The following is a 23,705-nucleotide window of genomic DNA, read 5'->3' as shown; positions in this document are numbered from 1 at the left end:
GCCCCGGCAGCCTCGCCCCGCCCCGGTCCGTCGCCACTACGTGGCCGTCACGTCCGGGCGCCGCGCATCGGGATAGGCAGGACGCGGGCGGAAGTGTGGGCGGGCGTTGCCGCCGTTGCTGCAGTGACGGGGGCCGGGGGGGCGGGGCGGAGGAAGGCGAAGATGGCGGCGCCGCGTCGCTCCCAGCACCACCACCACCATCACCCGCCGCCGCCGCCCGGGCCGGCCTCGTCGCCGGCCGCCGCCTCGCCGCCGCGCAGTCCCAGCTTGGCACCGGCCGACCTCGCCCCCGCCGCGCAGCGCCACAGCCTGGCCGGCCCCGAGGGCGAGGCTCCCCCCGACGCGGAGCGGCCTCCGGCCCTGGAGTGCTCGGAGGCCGCGGGCGCTGCCGCCACGGGCCCGCCGCCGGGCTCGGGCAGCAGCTCCAGCACTTCCTCCTCGTCCTCTTCCTCGTCTGCGTCGTCGTCGGTTGCGTCGAGCCCGGCGGCGGAGAGTCCCGAGGCGGCGGGCCCGGGCGCGGCGAGCGGGGCCTTCCGCGAGCTGCTGGAGGCCTGCCGCAATGGGGACGTGACGCGCGTCAAGCGCTTGGTGGACACGGGCAACGTGAACGCCAAGGACATGGCGGGCCGAAAGTCCACGCCGCTCCACTTCGCCGCCGGTGGGTATCGGGACCAGGGAGGGGCTGGAGCCGGGACCGGTGCCAGGGCCGGCCATTCACGGCGAGGGCAGTGACAGCGAGTGCGTCGGGATGGGGAGGGTACGGCTCCCCACCTGGCTCCCCTAGAGTAGCTTCCCTGGCTTCGGCGAGTTGACCTCCAGCATATTGGCGGGTCAGGAGATGTCACACTGAAGTTGAGAGGAGTGTGAACATGCTTCCTGGTAGCATTTTGCTGCAGATTGTGGAGAGACAGTGGTTAAATTTCTTTGTTTTTCCTCATAAAACGGAGGATGAGCCTTCCTTTGTGTGAAGTGAGTGGGAGAGGAGATCCTGGAGGTGTAAGGGAGACTGTATGTTCTAAAAGTACGGAAGTCTTTCTCTGTGTTTGATGCGTAGGCTGCTGCTGCAAATTTGTGCATGTGTGCTCAGGAAGTGAGAAACTGGAATTCAGGACAGTGTTGGCTTGAAGTTAAGGCTTTCACATGTAGTAGCACTTGAAAGTCAGAGACTCCTGTCATTTACGGAGACTTGATGGGAAACAAAGTTGGTAGAATAATAGAATGGTTTGTTTTACAAGGAACCTTAAAGATCACTTAGTTCCAGCTCCTCTATCAGTTGTCAGGAACACTGTCCACTAGACCAGGTTGATCAAAGCCCCATGCAGCCTGATCTTGGGCACTTCCAGGGATCAGGCATCCAGAGACTCCCTGGGCATCCTGTTCCAATGCCTTGCTAATACTCACATTGAAGAACTTCTTCCCTATGTCAAATCTAAGTCTGCCCTCTTTCAGTTTAAAGCCATTACCCCTTGTCCTATCACTACATGCCCTGTAAAAGTGCCTCTCCAGGTCTCTTTAGGCACTGGAAGGCTGCCATAAAGTCTACCTGGAGCCTTCTTTTCTCCAGGCTGAACAGCTCCTACTCTCTCAGCCTGTCTTCATAGGGGAGATACTCCAGCCTTCTGATCATCTTTGTGGCCTCCTCTGGACTTGGTCAAACATGTCCATGTCTTTCTCTTGTATTAGGGGCCCTAGAGCTGAAAGTAGTACTCAAAGTTGATGCCTTGTACTTAGTAACTTTCTTTTTTCTTTTGAGCATAGCTGCTAATTGTTCTCTGCCTATCTTGTGGGCTGGTAAGAGAGATGAAGTTTGAACAACTGAATTTGATAAAAGTTACAGATGTGTCCAGCACAGACTGCCTCTTAGTGCAGTGAAGAGGTGTCATTGTGATTAGAAACAGTGTCATAAAAGCAGTTAACAGTGAGGTCCAACAGCTTACATGAGCTATTGGAGATTAGTCCATAAAGAGAAAATTTTGTATGAGTTATGATATTCACGAGGGGCACATGGTATGTGAAATTTATGATAAAAGTAAAATGACAAAGGTGTTTTAAATCCTCAGCCCTAACTCAGGACTTGCGCAGTTGCTAAGTCTCTAGTCAGGGCACAGACATGTGCCACAGAGTTATGGGATTGGATCTTATCTAGGAAGAGGCTGAGAGGTGACCTCATTAATGTTTACAAATATGTAAAGGGTGGATGTCTGGAGGATGGAGCCAGGCTGTTCTCAAAGATGGCAAATGACAAGGGGCAGTGGATACAAGCTGAAACATAAGAGGCTTCAAAGGAACACAAGGAAGAATTTCTTCACTGTGAGGATGACAGAGCACTGGAATGGGCTGCCCAGATGAGTTGTGGAGTCTCTTTCTCTGGGGACTTTCAAAACCCACCTGGAAGAGTTCCTGTGTTACCTACTCTGGGTAGCCCTGCTCTGGCAGGGAAGTTGGACTTGATGATCTTTTGAGGTCCTTTGCAACCCTTAAGATTCTGTGATTCTGTGATCTTGTGTGAGCTTGAAGTGGTGCACTAGTACACATAAATTAATTAGAAGACTGTGTTCAGTAGTCTATTTAAATGCTGGCGTGTGACTCAAGCACTGTGTTGAAATCAGTAATAAAAATAAGTATTTTGTGTTGCAGTGTTGCCTGGAACTCTAACAGTGGTATTCAATTAATCAGTCAGATGATACTCTCTGAGATTGTATGGGTTTGTTTTCATTTTCAAAGTCCAAGTACTATTTAACAAAATCTCTAAAAGAGCTTTTGGTTCTGACCCTTTTCCTTGTTCTTCTTCTCCGATCCCTGAGCTCTGCCAGTAAAGCTTCACCTTGTGCAAGTGGACTTTAAATCACAGTGAACTTCTAGGGTACAGACATGGTCTTAATTTTAGTGAACCCTGGAACACAATGCTGGTACAACTGCAAGTGTGTGCATGAAGTTCCTAATGTTTTGTGAGACTCATCTTGAGCCTGCTTGGGATTCAGGCAAAGTTAGACCTTGCTGCTTTCTCTTAAACTCTGAGATTTCAAGTTGTAATTTCAATGCTTGTACAAACTGTAGTGCTGAAGCCACAGTGCTAACTTCTACTTTGATTACAGAAGAAGTGGACAAAACAAACTTAAGGGGATAAGGCTTTGAAAGTTGATAATGTCAGTAAGATGTTACTATAATAGTAATGTAAGGTACTTCTTTACAGCACAAGGAAAACAACAGATTAAGTTCTTATACCTAACGCTCCTATATTTACTATTCTAGATTTAAAGGCTTTCCTTAGCTACTGTATGTATTTTATCTGAAATCATTGCACTATGTTTGTTTCAAATGGATTTGACATGTTATAGCATTTGGCAGATTTCTTCTGACAGACGTTTTGAGGTCTTGCATTTTGGAAAGACCTGTAAGCACTTGTTTGAATGTAGGTGATCTTAGGCAGTATATATGTGCTGGTGATGCAGTGTGTTGATTTGATCTCCTTCTTTATGGGCAAAAGGAGAAATAAAACCTATTTACTTATGGACGTAGGAGTCTAGTGTGTATATGGAATTGTTATGGATAATAGCTCATATTTTATGAGCCATACCTAAGTGTGAATTGTATGGCCTTCACTAGGGCAATAGGAGGGTGCCCCAGAGGAGAGTGCAGTATGCAATATTTAAAACTGATTCTTTCTAATTTCTTGAAGCAGAACTCTTAAATGATGAGAGAAAGTTCCACTTCTAATCTTATGGTTTGTGACAGAGGAATTCTAATCTGTTCTTTGTTTTACAGCTTTGGGGATAGCTGAGTATTTTGCTTCTGTTTTGGTTTGTTTTTTCCCCGGAGTACTTGACTTCTTCCAAGCGCAGTCTGGTTTTCTCAAATGTCTTTTTTTGGCAGCAACATCAGACAGTTAAGTTACTTTTACCGTAATAGGGAAGGACAACTTCCCTAATTCAAGTTTCTTGTAAAAACATGAAGTTCAGGTTTCCTTAAGCTTTCTGTGGCTTCTAAATCACCTTTTGTCTCCTTTCTCATGGCAGAAGGAAGATAAAAGAGGTGACTTCTGAAAGCATTCAGAATCCTTAGCACTTACGAAAGATAGGGATAAGCTGAGAACTGAAATCTCTGTTTTATTGAAATTGTTTAAAATGCTAGGGATGGATCTAAATCTGTTTCTAGGAGCTGAAGTAATCTGTCCATTTTCTGCTTCCAGGTGAAGTGTGCATGACCACAACAAGTTGCAGCAGTAGTGTTATCCAGACTTTTACAGAATCACACAGAATTAGAGAATGGTAGGGGTTGGAGGGGACCTTTAGAGATCATCTGATCCAAACCCCTTTGCTAAAGCAGGTCCACCTAGATCAGGTTACACAGGAATGTATCCAGGTGGGTTTTGAAAAACTTCAGAGAAGGAGACTCCACACCTTCCCTGGGCAGCCTGTGCCAGGGCTCCCTCACCCTCACAGGCAAGAATTTTTTCCTTAAGTGGAACTTCTTGTGTTCCAGCTTCTTTCCATTACCCTTTGTCCTGTCACTGGACACTACAGAAAAAAGTGCTGCCCCATCCTCTTGACGTACACCTTTTAAATAAGTGTAAGTATTAATGAGATTCCCCCCTCAGTCTCCTCTTCTCTAGACTAAACAGCCCCAGTTCCTGCAGCCTTTCCTCATAAGGAAGATGCTCCAGTCCCCTGATCATCTTGATGACCCTGCGCTGGACTCTCTCCAGAAGTTCCTTGTCCTTCTTGAGCTGGGGAGCCCAAAACTAGATACAGGACTCCAGAGGAGGCCTCACCAGAGCAGAGTAGAGGGGGAGGAGAACCTCCCTTGACCTGCTGGCCACACTCTTCCTGATGCATTCCCAGATGCCATTGGCCTTCTTGGCCATGAGGGCACATTGCTGACTTATGGTTAGTTTGTTATCAACCAGAAGTCCCAGGTCTCTCTCCACAGAGCTGCTCTCCAGAAGGTCAGTTCCAAGCCTGTACTGGTTGTTCCTTCCTAGATGCAGGACTCTGCACTTGTCCTTGTTGAACCTCATGAGGTTTCTTTCTGCCCAACTCTCAAGCTGGCCAAGATCCCGCTGAATGGCAGCACAGCCTTCTGGGGAATCAGCCAGTCCTCCCAGTTTGGTTTCATCAGTGAACTTGCTGAGGGTACACTCTGTCCCCTCATCAAGGTCATTGATGAAGATATTGAACAAGACTTGCCCCAGAACCAATCCCTGTGGAACTCCACTGGCCACAGGCCTCCAACTTGACTCAGCTCTGTTGATTACGACCCTCTGGGCTATATTATTCAGACAGTTCTTGATCCACCTCACTGTCCACTCATCCAACCCACGCTGTCGGAGCTTTCTGATGAGGATGTTGTGGGAGATGGTGTCGAAATCCTTGCTGAAGTCAAGGTAGATGACATCTACTCCTCTCCTGTCATCTAGCCAGCCAGCTATGCCCTTGTAGAAGGCTACTAGGCTTTGTTGTCTGGGATATTTGCATTTTCAATTGATCTGATTGAAGAGGAATTGTTTTTTCAAGTCTGTGTTGAAATGTCAGCTGATGTGCCGAATAAATCTGACTTGCTTTGGTTTGCTATTAGTAAGACAGAAATTAACATTGAGGCTGTATCAGGGTGACTGGGACACCCTGAGGGAAGCGGTTAAATGAAGGATCATTTTCCTTTCATCCTCCAACTGGGTTACTATACTAGTGTAGTCTTTCTTGACATTCTGAAGGTGTTTCCTGTGTTCAGCTTTTCTTTTGCAAGTGGTTTGAGGGATTGTTCTATAGAGGTTCCACATGCCTGGAAAGAGAAAAACTCAGTAGTGTGTTAAATGTTGTATGGATCACAGGATATTTGGATCTCTGGTACCAGTATAGGTTTTGGATACTCTTCACGTTACTGAATATTAAGAACAGGTCCTAAACACTGGAAAGTGATGAAGTGATTTTGAAATAAAAGAAATGAAATTTAGTGGTAGTATTAATGTATTCATAGCTTTTGCATTTAGTTCTTTCAGTGAAAACTAGCTTGCTTATCACTAAAAAAAAAAAAAAAAAAAAAAGCAGCTGTTCTAGGCATGAACAAAGGCATATTTTGCTCAAGGTTTTATCTGTACCAATGGCCAAAAGCAAATGTCTAGGGAAGAACTATACACTTGCCCTCTTCATATATGATAGTTCTCTGACTACCCTTCCTGTGTTTTGTAGCTTAGCAACTGTTTGAGCACAGTTTCTTCAAGATAGTAAGTAGATGATGATCCTGTGGTGAAGAGTTCACTAAATAATTGGATTGTTAACTTGTATTAAAAGTAACTTGACGCTTCTTGTACTTTCCACCCTCTTCACTAGAATATCCTGTTTTCTGCTCTTCGTAAAACTGCATTAAGACAAACTGTTCCACTTACTTGCCTTTCCCCTGCACTGCTTCTTTGGAAAGATATGTTACCTCTTTTCCTTGAGAAAGATCTTAACTTTCATTTTTACTTTGACTAGATTAAGAATATCTTTACTGTATTATATGCCCCTTGCTAGTTGAAAAGTTTTGTTATGCCCTTGTTGTCTGTTCTTGTAAACTGGTTTGATAATCCTGAATTTGGTGATGATGTTGGCACATAGTTGAGAAAATACGTTTTTAACCAACATCACCAAATGAGTAGGTTGCTCTGTGTATATAAGAGATTTGGGTTTTTTTCCCCTTGGGAAATGCTATTGACTTTCATTATTAATGGCTGTATTATTCAGTGTATGTGATAATGTGTTAGGTTTTAGGTATGCTTTGTGTGGGGTAGAATGGAACTTTATTCTCAGCCTGCATGTTTGCTGGGAATCGTTATATGGTTTGTGGGATGGGGAGTGCTTGTATTGATCCATTGTGTTTGAAGCAGGTTGGCAATGATGCTTTCATGGCTCTCTCTTTGTGTGTCATCCTCTATTTATAGCACTCCTATACCAAGGTTGGCCTTTTTCTACATCTAATATACTTCGATGGGGAGGAGTCGTACTTTTTTTCTGAAATTCCAACTTTTTCCTAGAGCCAGCAAGAATTTGTAGGAGACGGCCTGATAATGGACTCGCTTCTTCCCTTCTGAAACAAGATTTAGCCTTACAAAAGGATATATATGTATTTGCTGCTGGCACCTTGATTCATGTTTTTAGGCCTAGTCCTTACTGATAAATCAATAATAACAATGTGTCTTTCAGAAATTTTATTAAATGTTTAATAAAACCACCTCTATCAGGTTGTTGCAGTTTTGCCCAACCAGCACCATGACAGTCTCTTGCTCAGTGTCCCCCATCCACCTCCACCCTCGTTAGAATGGCAGAAGCCTCAGCAAAATGGGAGGAAAAAGATAACCAATGATGTTGTAGATTGAGACAAGGGCAGGGAGGGCTCACTGCCAATTGCGGTTCCAGGCAAAACAGACTCTACTACTCAACTTACAGAGGAAAGTAAAGGAAGTTTGTTTGATTACGTACAAGAAACAGAACAAAAAGAAAAAAATGGCAGGATGATGAGAAAATTACAACCAGCACTTTAACATCTCCCTTCCCCATCCCTCCTTTCTTCCTGGGCCCAGCTCACTGCTCCTGATATCTCTACCTCCTCTCCCCAAAATGGCTCAGGGGAACAGGGAATGGGGAATATGGTCAGTCTCTCACAGATGGGCTCTGCTGCTTCCCTCTGCTCAGAGGAGGACGACTCCTTGCATTTTTCCCTTGATCCAACATGAGGTTCTTCCCATGGGACACAGTCCTTAATGAACTTCTTTGGTGTGGGTTCTTCCTAGCAGCTATGGCTTCTGCTAATATGGGGTTCCTCCCACAGGACACAACCTCTTCTGGGCATAGTCACTGCCTCTGGCACGGGGTCTTTTTTTACAAAGTGTGAACAACTCTCTGCTTCACCAGTCTTCTCCATAGCATGCAGGGGAGTCTGCTCCAGCACATCTCTTTATCTCTTCCCTCACTGACCCTGGGGTCGTTGTGGTCACTTCTCTCTCTTGCAACTCCTTGCACCACCACCAGAAGGAAGAAAGAACAGGAAGAACCCTCCTCATCTGGCTTCTTCTTCTTAAAAAGTGATCATGGAGGCGTCTAATTGGCTCAGCCCCAGAAGTGAGTCTGTCTCAGTGCTGAGCAGAATTTCAAACAACTTCTTTGAGGAGCCATCTTTACAGCTCCTTCCCCATTACCAGAAACAACTCCACACAAAACCATGACACAGGTGAACGAACCAGATAGAAGTAAGCAGAGTCCTAGCCAGTGTCTTCATATAGCCACAGTCCAGTTACACACCCATTTAGGAAAAGTTAAAATTTTTTATCATGAATTTAGCCTCTCAGGTTCTTATGCAACACATTATTTTAGCTTTTCAGTTGCTTTCTTTCTGGTATTTAACCTAAGGATATAGAGAGCACTAATAGTAATTGCTGTACCAAGGAAGAGGTAGAGGTTTCCAGAGTGGCTTTTCTAAGGTAGGGAGCTGGGATCACAGAGTGAAGTGATATCAGTCCAAACTCAGGCTTGGAGAAACCTGATTTAAGGTGACTTGTTAGAGCTTTAGGGATATTCCTTGCTTGCTTTTTGTCTGGGTGTATGGTAATAGCAAAAAGCTATTTGAGGAAAGTATTTTCTATAAGTGTGCTTTTGATATCACTGGCAATGGCTTTTGGAAGTAAAATCTTTTTATAAAAGCTAATATATATAACTATTCTTTGGAAAATTTCTGAAGTACACAACTTTAATCCTGAAGGCAAAGGAATCTCGCTTGGGTTTGAAAATAGTCAGTGGTCAGATTTTAAGAGAGCAAATCAAGTTGATTTGTCAACTCACAAGTTGCTAATCATAAAAATGCAAGCTACTTAACATGTGTATGTGAGATAAGCAACTAAGGAGGCAGAACTGATGTAACTAGCTTCTCAGTGTTCCTTGAGGGAGAGACAGGAAATGGCAAATAGTTGGTAATTTACTATACAGTTCCATTCTATGCAAAGACATCCTAATCCACTCTGGTGCAATCTCAGCCCTGCTTGAAATACCATTCTTAAACTACTCTGACTCATTCTGTTGCAGTTGTCTGATGTATCCTTGCCGCAGAAAAGCTGTCTGACAACAACAGTTGTTTGTAAAGCTAAGTCACTGATTAATTCTGTCTTGTGCAACTTAAAGCAGGGGTAATAATTTTTGGCTAGATTCATTTGGATAGAACGAAGACTGCAGATTGTGTACATGAGTAGGAAACATCCTGGCAGCCTTACAGGTTCAGAGCCTGAAAAATGCCGACACTTTCATCTAAAAAGAGGAGTTGAAAAATTACTGACCTTGACTTTGGAATTCTTTCTTTTATGATTTTGTATCATTTGTAGTACATGAACTCTGTTAATGTCACAAGTGTATTACTTCCTCCAAAGTTTCAGCTTGCTGCAATTTGTTATCCTAAATGATCTTGAAGTATTTTGTGTAATGTATTGTATCTCTTTCCCATTTAAAATCTTTTGAAGGATTTTACCAAGGCAATCCAAGACTTTTGGTAACACTGAACCAGGTGCCCAGCTTGAAGGCTGTCTACTTGATTTCAGCATAGTGAAATGAGGGAAGTGTTGGTGGCTTTTGTTAGACCTGTCTTGGTGAAAAATCTGGTCCCAGAATATGCAATACTAAAGCAAAGAAACATATGATGGCTTATCTTGAACTTCTTCCACCCTTTAACAAAAACCATTCTCAAAAGGATATGTCTCCAAGATGAATGCTTCTCCACCTCAGGGCCTTATGTTCTCATATGAGCTATGTTTAGTGCTCTAATAGGTGGGTTTAAACTTAATAAGAGCATCTTTGCTGCTTTGCTTAAGATCATGGTAAGACCTGCAGGTATGCTTCATTTGTGATTTTATATATACTGTTGTAAAACTTAACTTCTTTTGGAGTCAATGTGCGTGTAAGAGCAAGCAGGTAAAAAGAAGGGATTAAAACGCCTAGCAAGGGTTAGGTCTTCCATGTTAGAAGTCTTCCAGTTAAACTCTGCACTTAACATCAGCTTTGCAGAGTTTGGAATTGGCATTTTGAGGAGTTTGTGCTATGTTGTGACATTAATTGGACAGTGGTTGGAAAAAGTACAGTCGTACTTAAACTGATCATACGAGTATTTGATATGTTGTGCTCACTGGAGAAAACGGTGTTCCGATTTTAGTGGGAAGCCCATGTGTTCATTTGGTCTTTAACTAAACTTTTTGAAAATGAGTCTTAAAATCGAGCAATGAACTGTTGCTTCTGGGAGTATTTGTAATTAAGTGTCTGTAAACTGTTACCGTGTGAAAGCTTTTGACTAACTGAACATAGGTTTAACAGAGAAGCCCGAACTGGAGCATGTAACAGAGGGTATCAACTGACACTCCTTTTGCTTTCCTTTTATTGCATTCAACCTGCTCACTCTTGTGCCTTTTGTTACTCTTGTTCAATGCCAGAAGAAGAGATGGGACAGGACAAGCTTACAGGCTGGGAGCAGGATGTAAAAGGGGAATAAGACAAGTCTTGTGACAGGAGTAGTAAGCATTTGGTGGTGTCTCTGTGCTATCTTGTCTGAGAGCATTTAAAAGTATTATTTAGCTTAATTTTCAAGCAGTTAGTTTACTGACTAAAGCCTTTTCTTCTCACCTTCAGCCTGAAGTGATCTGTATAAATTGGCAAAAGACAAGAATACAGTATTGACAAAGAACTAGTGAAGTGGTGTTTCCTCTGAATTGTCTGCCTGACTTGATTTATATAAAGCTATCATAGCTATGTCCATTTCCTGGCTTTTGGCAAGCCTTAATCTTTAGTTGTTTTTGTGAGGTGACTGAAGAAATGAAGAGCTTGTCAGTAACTCTGAATTTGTGTGTTTTCTTTGGTTTGACTGATGATGTTCCACTCTTAAATTTCAGTTGTTCTCTTGTTACTGCCTTTTTTTTTAATGGGATTATTACTTCCTTCCTTTTTTGGACAGTATGTTTTCTGGTACTGTGACTTACCTGAAGCTTCTAAATTCTGTAAAGAAGCTAAAATGAGGGCAAATCTCATGCATTTTATCTGTGCAAAATAGCCTAAGCTAATACAAGACACTGCCTCTGAATATGCCTTGGGAGCTGGCAGGTGAATCCATCAAAACAAACTTGCCTTAAAGTGTGACTGTCCTCCATAGTTATCCTGGATTTGTATGTTTTCTGTAGGAACCTTCTATTTGACTGTATTTTGGGAACTTTAATTACAGGCCCTTTATTGGGAGCTCTTCCTTAGGCTTTGTGAATTAAAGTTGCACAGGAAATAAACCCGAATGAGATTTTGAAACTCAAATTACTTCGGTTTCTTCAGTTTAAACCAAATTGTGTGTGCTTCATCTGTCACATGGTTTGGCATGTGCCTGCTGTTTTTTACGAAAGGTGATCCCAACACTACAGGAGTTTCAGTAATTACATCTACTTTGTCAGATTGAGTCTTGCGATCATTTAAAAGACTTTCTGGTACTTTGTCAATTCAAGTTTTTACAGGTTTGCCTATGGTGGCAGTGGCGGAGGTGGCAATGGAAGAAGATATTTCCATAAGTGGTTATTTTTTCTCTGAAAGATGGACAGTCTGGTGTGGGATAAAATTGTAGTAACATTTACTGTGCTTTTTGAGGACTGAACAGAAGATCTAATTCACCAAAAACTGTAAAGTGTTTATTGCTGGCATTTCAAAAAATACCACTGTCAATGGCCCCATGTCTAGCAATACCTTGAAGATATAAGTGTGTAGTTTTGAAAACCACAACACAACAATTTGAAAAGGAATCTTTGTTTTCAGGCACTGTCAGGTTGGTTTTGCTTGAGACAGGTGGTACATGTAAAGCAAATGCACATGCACTTTCAGCACTATTTTCAGTAGTTCAGTCTATAAAAACTAAAGGCTCATAAAATCTGTTGATTTACTGTTTAGTTGAAAGTGTCCTTTTCTAATTCTTGCCTTGCTCAATTTTCTTCTGCCAGTCAAATGAATAAAATAAATGTGGGAACCTTGAGGGTTTGCTTCTTGATATTTATGCCCCAGGCCTGTTAGCTTTGATGTGGAAACAGATATTCTTTGCTTGCTGTTGTACCCACTTAAGCTGTCGTTTTCTATTTCAAGACTTACAGGTGATGTTCCTTGACCGTTTTATAACAGAAACAAACAAACAAATCAGTTTTCATGCTAGAAGCTGCAGTGATTTACTGTAGCAGTGGCCTTGCTGACAGTTCAATTAAGAAAAACATGTCTTCTGGTAGCAATTTTGTCGTGATAAATAAGTATCACCTTTAATAATAGCAGTTTTGGTTTGCACGCTTCCATTTCTGTGATGTAATTTCTAACATGAAGTGATCAGTATATAATGTACCAGAAAGCTTCGACTCATCTGTGTTGATGGACTGAAATTGGATTGCTGAGGGATGGGCTGGATTGTTGACCCCTCCCTGCAGCTGGTATGGCTCAAGAGCTTGTGGAGCAGTTGCTGAACTGCTGTTTAGCCCCCTGTATTAAAGAAAACCCACTTTAGTATCTGCTTGGTATAGTAATTTGCAGTGGTCCAGGATCTATGCTGTAAGCAGCTGAGGGCTCTCTACAGTGGGGATGGGGGAATTGTTACAGGTATGCAAAAGTAACCAGACTGTACCTATTAACTACAGCATTAAAGCTATATTACTGTACATGATTAATTGAGGTATGAACTGCTATAGTCTCTGCTAGATGTGAGCATCTGTGCACATATCCATGTTTTCCCCAGACCATTCATCACCTGCTTGCTTGTGTCTCATAAAAGAATACCTCATTAGGTAGAGTTAAAGATATTGTTAAACTGTCAAACCGTGGTAAGCCTTGGTAAAATTACTTTTTTGTTTTGGCTCTACCTGCCTTAACCCTATAGCATTAGTAGCTTATAAAAAACTTATGTCCTTTAAGAAGGGATGCTGAGGGACTCTTGTGCTTCACTGAGAAAACAGTGTAAGTTCTTGCAGAAGAAAAGCCTGTAGCTTGACTGAAAGCTGGATGTCAAATTGTAATACTAGCCTTCACTGGATAACCTAGTGTGGATGCAAAGCTGCTAGACTTGACTTGAACATCTCACTGTATGGACTGTGGGGGAAAAGCATGTTAATTCTGCACCATAAGTCTGCATAGCTCAAACTAGTACACTGCTTTGGCAAAAAAAGGGGCTTAGTTCATTGAAATGGAGGCCTTATACAGGGACTGCAACTCTGAGGTAAAACTTTCTGATTTGCAAAGTCTTAATGCCTGCCACAAAGCATACTGACTTTTGAGAACTATTTCTATCACCGTTTCAGCAGCATTTTGTGGCAGTTAATTTACATAGTCACCTGGGAGAGAATCAACAGTTTCTTTGTTGCTTTACTTAAACTTTGTATTTGCCTTCTAAAAAAGAAATAATGTCTTTGATCTGTGGAGTTAATACCATCTATAAGCTCGTAGCACCACTGTGATGGAATTTCACTTGCTGCAGCATTTAATACAACTGTTACATAAACATAGCTCATATACCTAGGATTCTTCATACATACTTTTAAAATCTCTGATAGTACTGCTTTTAGCTCCAATTTTCACCAGAAATGCAGTCCAACTTTTGAGGTGCATCCTAGTCAGAAAAATGAACACCTGTGTTTAAAGTGTCTCTCTTGATCCTGATTTTTTTGTTCCTGTCCTCTAAGGCAATGATGTCCAAAATAGTGTGCAAAATATTTTACTGAGATGCAGGGTGAAAATATATTTTGTACCATTAATAAATACAAAAATTTTAAAACAGTTTTTATTTCATTTTTATCTCAAACTTCATATTTTTTCTATGTTTATAAATGTTTAATCTGCATGATAATACTGTAGTGCACATATTTGATTTACAAATATGCATACATTGGGGATGCATGATTAAAGACTTTTTACTGATAGGGGTGGGCAATCAGAGACTGCTGCCCTAAGGCACTGGGGGCAGTAGGAAGCACCTTTGGGCACTAGAACCTTTACAGGTTGATTGTGGACAACAAACTAAAGGTGTCAGGGCCTGGCATGCTGATGCAGGAGTTTGAAGTGTATTAGTTTTATGATGCTGACTTTGTGGTGATGTTTTCCCTGGATGTAACAGAGGCTGTGTTCCTAGCCTGAGACCTTCCTGAGGCATTATTTTCCAGCTGAGGTCTTTGTCCTACTTATCTGTAACTTCTTAGTCTGTCAATTTTTTAGTTGGAGTAGTCAGACTCTTTGTAGAAGAGCGAGAGTGTAGTTTGGATTGAAATAAGGTTGTTCTGCTTGAGCACTGGCAATGTCCTTCAGTGTTTATTAGTATGAGTCTTCCCCAAGACAAATACCTATATCGAGAGATAGTATGTAAGATGCTTGTTTTTATGTATGTATTTATTATACTACATTTTAAAATTTATAAGAAGTTTTTCTTGAAAAAGAGTGGCAAACCTATTGTAGAACTTCTTTCTTTTAGAGTTGCAGCCACTCAACTTAATTATCTCGCGACACTCTTAACCTCTATCAGAAGCATGTGAATCTTCCAACTATTGTTTCAGCAAGTGAATATAGTCTCACTTTATGGTGGAATGAACCAAAAAGTAGAAGAAGGGCATGAATAGCATCATTTGTGTGTACACTAGACTAAATTAATTTACCAGACAAATGACTAGAAATATATTCTCTTACAGGTTTTGGAAGGAAGGATGTTGTAGAACACTTGCTACAGACAGGAGCCAACGTTCATGCTCGTGACGATGGAGGGCTGATACCCCTTCACAATGCCTGCTCTTTTGGCCATGCTGAAGTGGTTAGTCTGTTACTATGTCAAGGGGCCGACCCAAATGCAAGAGACAATTGGAACTACACTCCTTTGCATGAAGCTGCTATCAAGGGGAAGATAGATGTGTGTATTGGTAAGTGTCTGTTGCTTCTTACATTGAAACTTTACCAGATACATGTTTTGTGTGATTGTAATTGTTAATGTGGTGAACTTGAGATGAAAGGTACTACTTATTTTTAAAAGCTAACTTATTTTAAACTAGCAGGTAGATACAGTGATGGTCACTTCAGACTTAAGTATTTCATGGTGTATAATACAAGTTTTACTGAACTTACATCTGAAAAACTGGGAAGGTTGTGTGAAGTCTCCTCATCTGTTAAATTACAGTAGTCAAAATCCAAATATGGAAGTTTGTTTTCCTTGGTTGCTCAAGAAAACTTTACTGGGTAAAGTTTTTGCTTTTAGGGCTGCTCTGTAGGTTGTCTTAGTATTTAGGAAGATGGTTAACCTTTTATTGTGTTCACTATGGGGAAACATTTCATTAGTCCTTTGTAGCATTCCAATACAGATTACATGACACCATTGTTCACAGAGGTTATATATCTTCAATGTGCTGTAGCCTGAAGCCAAAGCAATTTCAAATAAAATTGAACACTTCAATAAGTTAAAAAATATCTAGAACGTATAAAGAACTTTTGAGTCAATGTGTCTTTAGCTTTTATGTCTCTTCTCAGTGTACTTAGTATTACTTTTTTTTTTGTAAGTGGCGCTTATATTTTTATTTTTTGCATACAGTTCCTTGAACTTATTTATCAATTCTACTTCTCACATGTACTAACCTGAGTAAAATGGTCTGCTCAACGTAGTGCTTTTTTACTGAACATGGAAAGGAAAATTTGATTTTTAGGAACCTCAGTTAAGATTATGAACATAAGATTTGTTGTATGTGTTACCCAGATAACGATACAGTTTTCAGAATTTCAGATAATGTCTGTTTGCTTAAAGACTTACTAGATAAGATTCCTACAGGGAAAGTTACAAAACTTACAGGACAAGTTCTTGCATTAGCTTTATTGGGGGAAAGAAAATTGGAGGAAACGCCAAAATTTAACGTTTTAATGTTTCTTCTTTTTACAAGGCATGTGATGGATTTTATTAATTTAATCACTGTATGTGGAGTAAAATATAATACAGAAGTTGCCAAATATAGTTGACTGTGCAGGAGTACTGTGGGAAGAGATCTGTTGATACAATAGGTCCCAATAACAGTTTACTGTGACAATGGTGAATGGAAAAGTAAGCTTAATTCCAGTCAGTAACTGGAATTCTCTTTGGAGTAATTACATTGAGCTCTTCAGTGCTGGAGTCTGCCTGTCTTTGGGAACCCTCTGATTGAAAATACAAATTAAGTGGGAGAAGGTTGACAGTAAAAGGCTGAGAAGAAAAGTGACTTGTAAAAGAGGATTTGGTTTGTTTGCTTTGGAAAAGCCTTGTCTTGCTCAGTCTTTTAAAACCTTGTTATGATGCACGAGGAGATGCAGCAGCACGCCTTTGTGTTCATAGGTGATAGGATGAATGCTGATTGCAGCAGAAGATTTCAGGACTTGAGAGGGCAGTGTGAGTAGTGTCACTTTGTGTGATTTATCTAAAGTGTGGTACTCTGGAGAAGATTGGGTAGGTCAGATTGAGGTGGGAGATTGTGGTACATCAGTTTTGATGTACAATGCTGTCAGTAATCTGAGATTATTTAGCTCTAGTTTCCATAATCAAAGAACTGATGATATCTTTTGAGGAACTTGGTGAAAGGAAGTACAGAATCAAATTTATGGCTTGTATTACACAGAAATTAATTTTATGTTCCATGCACAGAATAAATGTTAGACTAAGGGAATGATCCATATGTATATATAATACTAAACAAATCCCAAAGTTCCTCTGCTGTCTGCTGCAGTTGTAGGTTCCCTGGAAGCACTGAGCAGAGCTGGAGGACTAGATGCAGTTCTCTTTACAAAGCTTCTTGCAGGCAGATTGGAGTCTGAGACTTTTTTATTATTTTTTTTTTTTAAACAATCAAGTATGATACTATTCTACTCAGCTTAGTTACAGATATGCGTGTGTGTTATACTTCAGTTAGGTGTTTGATCTGTCAATGTAAAAGCTGTTACTGAAAGCAGTGTTACCAGACACTAGATTTAATATATACTGTAGTGTGATGTTCTTTAGGATTTAGTTGATCCCATAAAATTGCTAGGAGTTGAGTATGAACAACGAAGTCTATTTCTTCTTGTTGGCAGTGAGTTATTTGTGGTGGGCAAGCATATTTTACTGTCTTGACTTTGAAGTCTTCTGAAGGACCATGCTGTACACAGGCATAAAGGGAACAGTGATTAGGCCATGCATTCTGACTGGGAATACTTCAATAGCTTTCTGGATTATATTGTACAGTACTGCTATTTACACCTTAAGTGTAGATTTTTACAGCGGACATGATGGAAGAAATTGGCCTGTAAAGAGTAAATAAATAAAAATCACATTTTTAGAATGTTCCTTTTTGAAAAAGCAAGACATGATTTTAAAAAGCATTAACTGAAGAGTCATCTCTGGAAATCCTGGCATAACATGGAATTTATTGCTGATACTAGATATTGGTCTGAAAAGTAATAGACTCTGTAGGATTTAACCATGTAGCCTCATTATTGGCTACCAGTTCTTGGCATCTTCTTCCAAATGATGTAATGGGACAGAATTTTCCAATTTATCTTCTTTGCTGCTTCTGTGCCATCCCAGCCTGCATCTTTTCTTTATTTTATCTAGCATAAAACACAGTTCTTTTGGCCACTTTACAGGTCAATAAGGGAAAAAATGATAATCGAGCAGAGTGGAGATGAGGTGAACTCATCAATAATGATTTTTTGGAGGAAAACTCCAAGCAGAGTAGGAAAGCCAGTAAAAGTTATCTAGTGATCACACTGCAAATGTAGAATGATCTTGTGTCTAGCGCTAGCCTTGGAATGAAGGGTGCATATTTATGCTGCAGGTACTGGGGGCTCAGCTGTACAGCTGAGTTTAGACTAATGGCTATAAACTCTGCCACTGTGGAGCTTCTGTGGAAATAACAAGTGTACATGAACTCATGAAACCTCATTGGTCTAAGCACATACTTTACTCCAAGAATTTGTAGGACAACAAATGACTGGTATGATTTCTGTTCTGCTGTTTTACTGGTTGCATGTTACAGACATAGGACACTGCAGGAACTTTAGTTTGAACTCAAAAGGAGAAAATACAAATTTGCTGAGTTTGGGAGAAATATGGACTATGGCTCTCTTAGGTGTCAGTTGCTTTTGTGTACTGGGTCTGGAAGTGCAGGAGATCTTGGAGGATGGTAAACAGTGATGAATTAGTTTGCTGACCATCTCTTACAATTTATTTAGTCACCTTAGACTTGTGTAGTGGCTAAGTAATTGAATCCATTTGAAAGTGTTGTTTGCTATCTGTAGTCAATCTTTAAACTAAATGTATTGAAGCGTTAAAACCAATTGTTAGTGCTCTCCAGTATTTATAGCTTCTAGGATTGTTTTATCTGTCAGGAAGATGCATTTTCAGTGTGCAGACTGCTTCTAGAGATAATGAAAAGTGGTTTTGTTCTTCAGTGTGGCATTTACTCATAGAATAATGAATAAATGGTGAACTCCACAAAGTGTGTTTGGGTGAATGTTATGGTATTAGGATACTGACTGTTCTGCAGATTAGACTGAGGACACCGAAGATCCATGTAGCTCACTTTTCATAGAATCATAGAATGGTAGGGGTTGGAAGGGACCTTTAGAGATTTATTTAGTCCAACCCCCCTGCAGAAGCAGGTTCACCTAGATCAGGTTGCATAGGAACATGTCCAGGTGAGTCTTAAAGACCTCCAAGGAAGGAGACTCCACTACCCCCCTGGGCAGCCTGTGCCACTGCTCCCTCATCCTCACAGGGAAGTAGTTTTTTCTTATGTTTAAGTGGAACTTTTTGTGTTCCAACTTCATCCCATTACCCCTTGTCCTGTTACTATCTACTATAGAAAAAAGGGATGTCCCAACCTCCTGACACCCACCCTTTAGATATTTATAAATGTTAATAAGATCACCCCTCAATCTCCTCTTCTCCAGACTAAACAGCCCCAGTTCCCATAGCCTTTTCTCATATGAAAGATGTTCCATTCCCCTGATGATCTTGGTGGCCCTGTGCTGGACTCTCTACAGAAGTTCTCTGTCTCACTTGAGCTGAGGAGCCCAGAACTGGACACAGGACTCCAGATGAGGCCTCACCAGGGCAGAGTAGAGGGGGAGAAGAACCTCCCTTGACCTGCTGGCCACACTCTTCTTGATGCATGCCAGGATGCCACTGGCCTTCTTGGCCACGAGGGCACATTGCTGGTTCATATTTAGTTTATTATCAACCAGGTCTCCCATGTCTTTCTCTGCAGAGCTGCTCTCCAGCAGGTCAATCCCCAGCCTGTACTGGTGCATGGAGTTGTTCCTCCCCAGGTGCAGGACTCTGCACTTGCCCTTGTTGAACCTCATGAGGTTCCTCTCTGCCCAACTCTCAAGCCGGTCAAGGTCCCGTTGAATGGCAGCACAGCCTTCTGGGGAATGAGCCAGTCCTCCCAGTTTGGTGTCATCAGCCAACTTGCTGAGGGTACACTCTCTTCCTTTATCCAGGTCATTGATGAAGATATTGAACAGGAGTGGCCTCAGAATCGATCCCTGTGGAACTCCGCTGTTCACAGGCCTGTACCATTGATCACCACCCTCTGGGCTCTATCATTCAGCCAGCTCTTGATCCACCTCACTGTCCACTCATCCAAGCCACACTGCCTGAGCTTTCTGATGAGGATGTTATGGGAGACAGTGTTATGGGAGACAATTTGCCCTTCTAATACTTATTAAGAAACTCCTAGTCTTTTTACAGGCTTTTGTCAATCCAGCAGCTAAATCTATAGTCACTGTAAGCATTTTTCAGTTAAGATGCTAAAGTTTCTCCCTTTCACCTCATCCCCGCCTGCTCCCAGAAAGAACTGGCTACTACACAATTTTGCTCTTTGATAGGACTTTCTGTGATTTTTTTGGTTTTATTTTTCATGTAGTAAAATCAGATATTGCTGTAACGTTTAGAGGGCTGTAGTTCCTTTACTTGGAAGGCAAAACACTTTGAGTAGTCTAAAAAAAAAATCTCAAAGGACAAAAGCATCATAAATTGTAATAATTGCACTATTTGTTGTACATTTTTTCTTTGCAAGGTAATCAAACAGATGAGCAGTTCAATGACTGAGTAAATGATCATTTCTACGATTCCTTTAAGGTTGACTGTGCACTAGTTCTACCCATGAACTACATTTAATAGATTTTTTTTTTTTAAATCCTGACAGAAGGTTTATTTGCCCTGCAGAAAAGGGTCACATCATATTCCCTCTACATATTTCAGCCTAAAGATATGCAATAGAAGAGGATGATAGCTACTGAATTCTCCTTCCCCACCTGTGAGGAAGCACAGCTGGGTGATCAATTTTTTTTCCATGCTAACAAATATATACTTAAATAACAGTAAGCCCCAGCTAAGCACAGGACCTGTATGTTGGAAAACCTGCTAGCTTAAAAAAAAGTTTTAGTCTGCTTGCTTACTGTATCTTTCAAGTGCAAAAAATTTAATGGAAAAATATCAGCTTCCACATGAGTTCTCTGGTCAAAAAGAGAGACCAATGCACCTTGACACACTCACTAGAGATCACTTCATAGCACTGGGACAGTAAGTTCATCCTGCCAGAGGATCTTTGCGAGAAATTTTTTAACTAGCCCAGAAGAAGCCAGTAAAAACATTGGTCTAATGTCATATTAAGTAATTCCTGATGGATCCTTAGCAATGCAAGGACTAAAAGTAATTTGAAAACTTACACAGTTTTGTAGCTCTGAAGTCAGCTCTTCAGTGCCTAAAATTTTTTATTTCCTTAAAATTACTGAAGTATCCTGTATGTTCAGATTCATAAGTCCTGGCATCACCATAGAAGATGTGCATGTAAATAAGCAAACGCATGACACTCGAGATCACTTTTAGGCTAGCAGTCCTACAGTCCTCACAACACTTAACTTGAGATTCACCTGAAAAAAGAAAGAAAAGAAATCTCTGCAGGAACAAGTACCGTCTCTGCAGAAACGCACACAGTGGATGACAAAGCAAGCCCAGACATACTACATAAACATAGCTACTGTAAGGCTATTTTTCACCTTAAAACAAAACAAAACAAAGCAAAACAACAAAACTAAAATTGTTGCACAAACATAGTTTTAAAGGAGCAGTCACCACTCAGGAAATACCTTGGAGCTACTACCAGTGAAGTGCTCAACCAGAAAACCAAACCAGAAAGAAGATCAGTTTAGCCCATAAATCTACTACACTCAGTTTTGATGTCTGCATCACTCCAACCCTTAAAAACAAAACAAAAAAACCCCAAAAAAACCCCAAAGAAACCAGAATATTCAACAAGATAACACAGTGGAAGACTTAAGTTCTAAAGCTAGGAAAAGAGACATTTGAGGGAAGAAAAGACAGAGGCTTGTAAAACAATGAGGGATAGGCAAAGTGCAAATAGAAAAGGCTGTGCACTATCTCACACAAGTCCTGAACAGCTTGCAATAAAATCCATCAAGAATAAAGTTCTGAAGAAAAGGAAGGGTTGTTTTCTTCCTGCAAGACCATTAAATTGTAAAAGTTTCTTGCCACAGTACACTTTCTAAGCCAAAAGCAAAGCAGCATTTAAGAAGTGATTTGCTCTATTTTTCAAGAATTTTGTATGGCAATGGCTACGCTACATGGTCCTGATGCAGCTTCTGCTTTATCAAGTTCCTAAATTGTTGATTACAATGAGAAAGAAGGATACACTTAAGGTATTCATAGCCTCTAAGCACCTGCAACATCTCATTGTTGGGGAAAAGGCACTTCATGGAAGACAGGTGAAGTGCCTGAGGACTGGAGAAAGGCCAATGTCACTCCAGCCTTCAAAAAGGGCAAGAAGGATGACCCAGGAAACTACAGGCCAGTCAGCCTCACCTCCATCTTTATAAAGGTGATGGAGAAACTCATCCTGAATGTTATCACTGAATATGTGAAGGATATGATGGTTATCAGGGGGACTCAACATGGCTTCACCAAGGGGAAATCCTGTTTGACCAACCTGGTAGCCTCCTATGAGTGCATAACCGGCTGACTAGATGAGGGGAGAGCAGTGGATGTCATCTGCCTTCAGCAAGGCTTTTGACACTGTCTGCCATAACATCCTCATCAGAAAGCTCAAGCAGTGTGGCTTGGATGAGTGGATGGTGAGGTGGATCAAGAACTGGCTGAATGACAGAGCCCAGAGGGTGATGATCAATGGCACAGAATCAAGTTGGAGGCCTGTGGCCAGTGGAGTTCCACAGGGATCGGTTCTGGGGTCAGTCTTGTTCAACATCTTCATCAACGACCTGGATGAGGGGACAGAGTGTACCCTCAGCAAGTTGGCCGATGACACCAAACTGGGAGGACTGGCTGATTCCCCAGAAGGCTGTGCTGCCATTCAGCGGGATCTCGACCGGCTTGAGAGTTGGGCAGAGAGGAACCTCATGAGGTTCAACAAGGGCAAGTGCAGAGTCCTGCACCTGGGGAGGAACAACCCCATGCACCAGTACAGGCTGGGGGTCGAACTGCTGCAGAGCAGCTCTGCAGAGAGAGACCTGGGAGTCCTGGGTGCAATAAGCTGAACATGAGCCAGCAATGTGCCCTCGTGGCCAAGAAGGCCAGTGGCATCTGGGGATGCATCAAGAGGAGTGTGGGCAGCAGGATGAGAGAGGTTCTTCTCCCCCTCTACTCTGCCCTGGTGAGGCCTCATCTGGAGTACTGTGTCCAGTTCTGGGACAGGAGGTCTTCAAGACCCACCTGGACATGTTCCTATGCAACATGATCTAGGTGACCGTGCTTCTGCAGGGAGGTTGGACTAGATGATCTCTAAAGGTCTCTTCCAACCCCTACCATTCTATGATTCTATGCCTTGTCTGCAGGATTATGCCAATAAAATGACGTCTTGTTTTCATATCTGGAACCTAGTGTTGCTGAAGGCTTGTAAAACCTGTCATGTTACTATGTTGCTTAGAATCCTTAAGGCTATCATTTGTATTATGGCATTTGTATTGCTAAAAGTTGATTGAACTTCAGCTTAATGAAAATAGGTTGAAAAAGATTGCCATGTCTGGGGTTTCATATATTGTATATAAGCCATCTGTCTTTCTGTTAGGTTTGAACAGTACTCACAGTTAATGTTACACCTTTTTCCCAGTTCCGTTTCTTCTCTCTAGAATTCCAGTGTCAAGAAAACTAGTCTTTTTTTCCAAGCTTGGCAGCTTGACACAGGAGACTGTGGAGGACAAAAGAGTAATTTATTTTATGATGTTACTTAACAAGTGTTAGTTAAATCAGAATCTGATTACTTGCAGCAAAGAAGGTGGTATGATACTATGCAAAACACTATTGGAAAGCTTGCTGTAGGGCATTTATGGGAATTAAGGTCTTCAAAAACACTGATATTAACTATTGGTAAATTGGGAGAGAGGGAGAGGAAGTTGCATATTATCCAAAACAGAGTAATGGAGCAGAGGCTGCTCTGGCAGACACTGAAACTGCTTTTCATATGTTTAATACCTGTTTACAGTGGCTTTCTAAATACCTTGCTGATATACTTAATCTTATGGGACTGTGCTTGTGATTACTGTAGCAATATCTGCTTTTAGCTTCTCAGAGGAGCTGTGTGGTCTTAATGCAGTTCATATATGTGGTTGTAAAACAACTCCTAGATATATGTCTAGCTGTTAAGGCATAATAGTAGGGCCAATTCTAGCAGAGTTCTCAAATGTTTTCTT

General features: G+C 41.5%; 1 protein-coding gene across 3 annotated transcripts in view; it reads left to right on the top strand.

The window, feature by feature from the left end:
• Positions 1-144: 144 nt before the first annotated feature.
• The window catches only part of TNKS (tankyrase), a 154,423-nt gene continuing 130,862 nt past the window's right edge, over positions 145-23,705 (top strand). For 2 of the 3 annotated variants that reach the window (XM_061994276.1, XM_061994274.1), the window contains exon 1: positions 14,800-14,908. In XM_061994276.1, coding sequence (XP_061850260.1) covers positions 14,897-14,908 — 12 coding nt within the window. In that variant the 5' untranslated portion in view covers positions 14,800-14,896. Of the gene's footprint in view, positions 659-14,683; positions 14,909-23,705 lie in introns of those variants that run through there. The other variant, XM_061994273.1, reaches the window with a different exon arrangement.

This window comes from Colius striatus, chromosome 3, assembly GCF_028858725.1.
Source record: "Colius striatus isolate bColStr4 chromosome 3, bColStr4.1.hap1, whole genome shotgun sequence".
Classification (NCBI taxonomy): domain Eukaryota; kingdom Metazoa; phylum Chordata; class Aves; order Coliiformes; family Coliidae; genus Colius; species Colius striatus.
Note: the sequence above shows the minus strand (reverse complement) of the source record. Positions and strands in the feature narration are given on the sequence as shown.